Raw genomic sequence first — 5,775 nt, forward strand, 5'->3', positions numbered from 1 at the left:
TATACAGACTAAAACTCCATTCTGCAACATATTCCGCCAACAGAAAGTAACATAACTAGGCACAAATCAATACCTTATTCAATATTAAATCACATTTTACATTAGCTTCTTGTATACTTGTATTACATAGATCAATATCTAGAGTGGACTGTAATCTTTTAAGGTTTGTGAAATTGAAATTAATATAACTCTTATTAAAACTAATAAGCTGCTATGTAAGCAAGTTCACAAGATTGCTATGAAAGTAGTTATGAAACAGTATGTAAAAACATAATATAAGACACATTTTATGGAACTAAATGAACATCTTATAAATTCTATGCGAACAGCATCAACACATAGTACATGACTACCTACTTACAGTTATAAATTAAGTATCAGTTCAATTTAGTAGGACAATTAGCCATAATACTTAAATAAAATATTAAAATACAATGTTATAACATTTTTTAACACAACCTATTCATCTAAAGGCAGTATACACACTTTAGTAATAGAAGTTGTATGAACTTTACCATTAGCCTTTTTTACTTCTAAGGCTCTTATCTTCCCATCCTGACCTGGAAAAACCTTGGTAACCCTAGCCATAGGCCAAGTCATGGGTGGAGTATCTATTTCACGCAAGATAACTAGAGCACCTATTTTAATATTAGGCAATGCCGTCTTCCATTTAGGACGGTTTTGTAAGATATTTAGGTATTGTTTAGACCAGTATCGCCAAAAATGCTGCTGCAGAGCAGTACATTTTCGCCAAAATTTCAATCTATTATCAGGTAAGTTCGTGATATCCTGTTCAGGATAGCAAGTTAAGGGCGCACCGGTTAAGAAGTGCCCTGGTGTTAAATAGGAGAGGTCCTCAACGTCTGACGACATTGGCGTTAAAGGCCTCGAGTTCAAAATGCTCTCAATTTGAACAAGTGCCGTGTACAACAATTCATATGTTAAAACATGTGAGCCCAACATTCTTTTCAAATGATATTTAACACTTTTTACTGCGGCCTCCCATAGACCACCAAACACCGGAGAGTAACTCGGTATGAAATGGAATGTTGTTCCCAGTTTTGCAGTTGCATTTTGAACTTGAATTTGATGACATTTATTATTATTTAATTTATATAGCTCAGACAACTGAGTACTAGCCGACTTAAAAGTAGCGGCATTATCACAATAGACCTCTGTTGGAACATTACGTCTAGCAATAAATCGTTTGAAGCTAGCCAAGAATGTATCAGTGGTCAAATCTGACACTAACTCTAAATGTATGGCTTTGGTAACAAAGCACACATACACAGCAATATAACCTTTAGTAGTGACAACACTTCTCACTCTTGACTGCTTTATCAGAATTGGTCCCGCAAAATCTATACCAACCTTAGCAAACACTCGATCTATGCTGACTCTACCAGCGGGCAATGAACCCATCAGCTGTTTTGCTGTTACACCTTTTAGTCTAAAACATGTGAGACATTTGTTCACAAACTTTTTTACCAGTCTCAAACCGTTCACTATATAATAGCGTTAACTTAAATTGCTAAGTACTTCTTTCTGACCGGCATGTAAAAGTTTCAAATGTTCATTTTCAATAATAAGGTAAGTTACCTTAGATTCTTTTGGTAAGATTATCTGATGCTTATGGCTATAAGGCAAGGAGGAGTGTTGCAAACGTCCACCTACTCTGAGAATACCGTTAGCATCAATGAAGGGGTTGACAGATAGTAAATACGACGAAACCTGCCTACCTGCTCGCAAAGAGGCCAGCTCTTTGTCAAAGAACCTTTCCTGTTCATTCTTTATAAACATATGCAATGCCTGGGTTGCCTCGCTAAATGTAATGAAATTAAGCTTTATCTTTTGTGAACCCGGGTTTACATTTTTACAGAATCTTTGTATGTAGGCAAGCACGTTAACTGCCTTATTAATGTTAGAAAACTTATCTAACAAATCATTTGCAAGAGAAACCGATTGATATGATGCCATACACACCGGCTTGGAACTATCAGCATGCTTGATCTCCGGTAAGTTGTCAGGTACATTATCATTACTAACATCGGTAAACTTATACTCTGGATCAGACATGCTAGTCGGCCCGCACCACCACAGTTGGTTACCTTGTAGCTCGCTAGGTTTTACACCTCGACTCAAACAGTCAGAAGGATTGAGGTCTGTTTTTATATACAACCATTGAAAACCCTTTGTATATTCGTTAATTAATTTGACTCTATTAGCCACATAAGCATTTAGTTTTGTTGGATCCGTTTTTTGCCATGCCAGAACAACCTGAGAATCACTGAAAAGATGCACACTTTTAATAGATATTTTCTTGCTTAAAGTATTGTATGCTCTCAAGCATAATTTTGCCATCAAAAGAGATGCATTTAATTCTAATCGTGGCACAGTAATTTTCTTGTCTTTAGATGCAATGCGACTCTTAGAACAAAGAAGTGACATAGTTACTTTGCCATGCTTGTCAGTGACTCTTAAATAAATTGCGGCTCCATATGCAGAAATTGACGCATCACCAAATGCTACTAGCTGAGCAGACTGAATGTCATCAACAGTAACATTTCGTTTTATTTTAATTTCTTTCATTGTCTGCAAATCATTGTAAAATTCAAGCCATTCTTTTAGTAAAATAGGCGTGGGCACCGAGTCCCAGTCGGTACAAGATTGAGCCAATTTTTGCATGATGATTTTGGCTTGGACAAAGACGGGTCCAGCTAGACCTAAAGGGTCGTAGAACTGGCTTATGTAACTTAAAATCTGTCTTTTTGTCTTAGGGACATTTTTTGACACTGGACATGAAAGTTTAAAAGAATCCGAGTCAATATCTAACTTTAAACCCAAAGTTTTGATGTCCTTATTCAGTTCCAGTTCTCCAACAACCTGCTGCTCTACTGGAATATTTGCCAATATTGAAGGGTCATTAGCTGCCCATTTATGTAGTTTAAAACTACCTTTAGCAAGTAATTCTATCAATTGAGTTTGCGTGTCAACAATCTTTGCCAAACTATTCTCTGTGTGAATGATGTCATCTACATATGTAGAGTTTAAAATTGCCGAACTGGCTAGAGGATATTGCCTCTCGAATTTCGTAGCCAGCTCGTTCAAGCATCTTGTCGAAAGATAACTTGACGACTTCATTCCATAGCAAACTGTGTTTAGCTGAATACATTTTATTGACTCATTAGGAGTGTCTCGCCAGAGAATATTTTGCAAAGATCGCTGATCTTTCTGTACTAAAATATTTCGGAACATACGCCTGATATCACAAGCAATGAAATATTTGTGCACTCTAAATGACAACAGTATGTCAAACAGCTCCTGTTGAACAGTTGGCCCACTCATTAAAATATTATTCAATGAAATCTTATTACTCGTTAACATAGATCCATCAAAGACTACCCGTAGCTTGGTACTTACTGCATCCGGCCTTAAAACAGCTGAATGTCCCATAAAGTACACAGGATCTTTAGTAAGTTCATATGAGGAAATGTCAACATATGATCCATGACCTAAGTCGAGATATTCATGTATGAAATCCTTGTAACCTTCATACAAATTCTGATCCTTCTGAAATCTCTTTTCGAGATTATAAAATCTCTTGAGAGCTAACCCAAATGAATCCCCCAATGTATTGTTCACATCATAGATAGGTATTTTTAATGGCAATGAAACTGTGAATTGATTATCCTCAAGTTTAACAGTTTCAGTGAACAATTTTTCGCACTGTTGTTGCTCAGATGTATGTTCCGCATATATTTCAGGTACCTTTTCTGTTTGCCAAAAATTAGACATAGTATCGCGTACATCGGTTTGACATTCGTGACAGAAAAGAGAAACAGCAGGTCGTTTAAGAATAGAAGATGGGACATCCCCTCCTACTATGTAACCAAACTGTGTGTGAACCAAGCTGGGTGCGGCATCAGGATCGCGCAGCTCCTCAGGCTGCGACAACAGGCACTGAAAAAAGATATTTGCAGCCAATAAAATATCTATCTCACTTGGAATATGGAAGGAGTCATCGGCTAATGTTATGTTGTCAGGGATCTCAATTTTTGAAATATCAATTTCAGTTTGTGGCAACATTTCATTAGTAAATTTGTCTATCACTAACAGATTTGCTTGTGTTTTATATGGATAAACACATGAGAAAATATCCAGTCGCAAACTATGTTGGACAGATTTATTTTCTAGAGTTACACCAGTTATAGTAGTGGAACTTGGCAAGAGTGGGTAACCTAGTTCCTTTGCCAGCTTTGCTGTAATAAAGGAATTCTGAGATGCACAGTCAAGCATTGCTTTAACTATGATCTCTTTGCCACTTTTAGAAACTACCTTGACTTTTACCGTTGGCAACAATACCAGCGTCTGATTATTAATGTTAGTCAAAGACACCGACGAGGGCTTTTCTTCATTTACATGAAGTATCGAGTTGTGGGATTCTTTGCACTCCTTACATTTAAAATGAAACTTGCACTTTCCTGGGTGAACGTTAAGACAAATCTTGCAAAGCTTTGTTTCCTTAACAAAATCTAGTCGTTCCGATATGGAAGCTAGAGCAAATTTAGGGCATGCATATAATTTGTGTTCCTTACCACAGTACAGACAGCCTTGGGATGCTTTGGTAGCCACAAATGATGATGATGTCACCTTGACTGGAGCTACTTTGCCAGCAGCACAGCTTGCTGGATCACCCCGTCCCTCACTGTTCTCTAGGGCAAGGGCCCGACCTTCTACAAATTTCAAAAAATCATTAAAGGTTGGCTGTTTTGAGGAATCCCTATGCAAATGATACTCTCGATTAGTTACCGGGTCTAGTTTTTTATTTAATAGGCAAATGAGAACGCTGTCCCATTTTTCAATGGCCTCATCAAGGTTTTTTAATGCAGCTAAATGCTGTTTTGTTATTGAAATCAAAGAGCGTAAAGCACTAGGACTTGACTTAGTTAGCACAGGCAACTCAAACAAAGCATTAATGTGCTCATTGATGATTTTATATTTATTATCGTACCTATCAGCTAAAATGCTGAGAGCTTCCGAATAACTTTGACCAATGACAGGTAAGTTTTTGACTAAATCAAATGCTTCAGCTTTTAAGAAGCTTCTCAGGTAGAAAAACTTTTGTATATTATCAAACCCTTCATTATTGTGCACAAGCGCAGTAAACATTTCGATAAAAGGTCTGTAATCTGTATATTTACCATTGAACGATGGTATCTGTATATTTGGCAACTTTACTTTTGACGAAACTTGAGGCGTCGCTGCCGGCAAAACGGCAGGGGTGGGTCCAGGTTCAGATAAATCTGCAATTCGTTGACGGATCGCTGCAACACATTCATAGTATGTGGTTTCAATAGAAATGGGATCTTCCTCATCTCCTATTTGCACGCAGAGATCTTCATAATCATTGAACGCCGCCTGGGCCCTCTCAATCATCAGTTTTAACATCTCTTTATCATTAATATAAGATGCTTCCATCTTGTTCTTTAATCTTGTTAAAGTAGCTTTCTTTGTGCCTCGGCGCGTAACTAATAGACGTCGTTCTTCTTCGTTTTCCATTTTAAAATAAACACAATTTTGTGCATATGGAAAACAGAAACTTTTCGTACACGCACACGAAAAACCAAATTAAAATATATTTTCACCACAATCACTAAAATATCTGGAAAAGAACAAATGTCAAACAGATTTGAAACAAAACGTTACTTGTTTATTCCGTTCCACGCGCGCAGGATAGCTGCGCTGCGCAGTGGGTGGTGTTGCGTTTATAGAACG

General features: G+C 37.3%; 1 protein-coding gene across 1 annotated transcript; it reads right to left on the minus strand.

Moving 5' to 3' along the window:
- Positions 1-1,399: 1,399 nt before the first annotated feature.
- On the minus strand, positions 1,400-5,303 carry LOC134647486 (uncharacterized). Its single transcript, XM_063501837.1, has 4 exons — positions 4,596-5,303; positions 2,520-3,960; positions 1,984-2,162; positions 1,400-1,450 (listed from the first exon to the last, which is right to left on the minus strand). Exons 2-4 carry the CDS (start codon positions 3,793-3,795, stop codon positions 1,400-1,402), a joined length of 1,506 nt encoding a protein of 501 aa, XP_063357907.1. The 5' UTR covers positions 3,796-3,960; positions 4,596-5,303.
- Between the last annotated feature and the right edge of the window lie 472 nt (positions 5,304-5,775).

The sequence above is a fragment of the Cydia amplana genome, chromosome 4 (genome assembly GCF_948474715.1).
Source record: "Cydia amplana chromosome 4, ilCydAmpl1.1, whole genome shotgun sequence".
NCBI classification, from domain to species: domain Eukaryota; kingdom Metazoa; phylum Arthropoda; class Insecta; order Lepidoptera; family Tortricidae; genus Cydia; species Cydia amplana.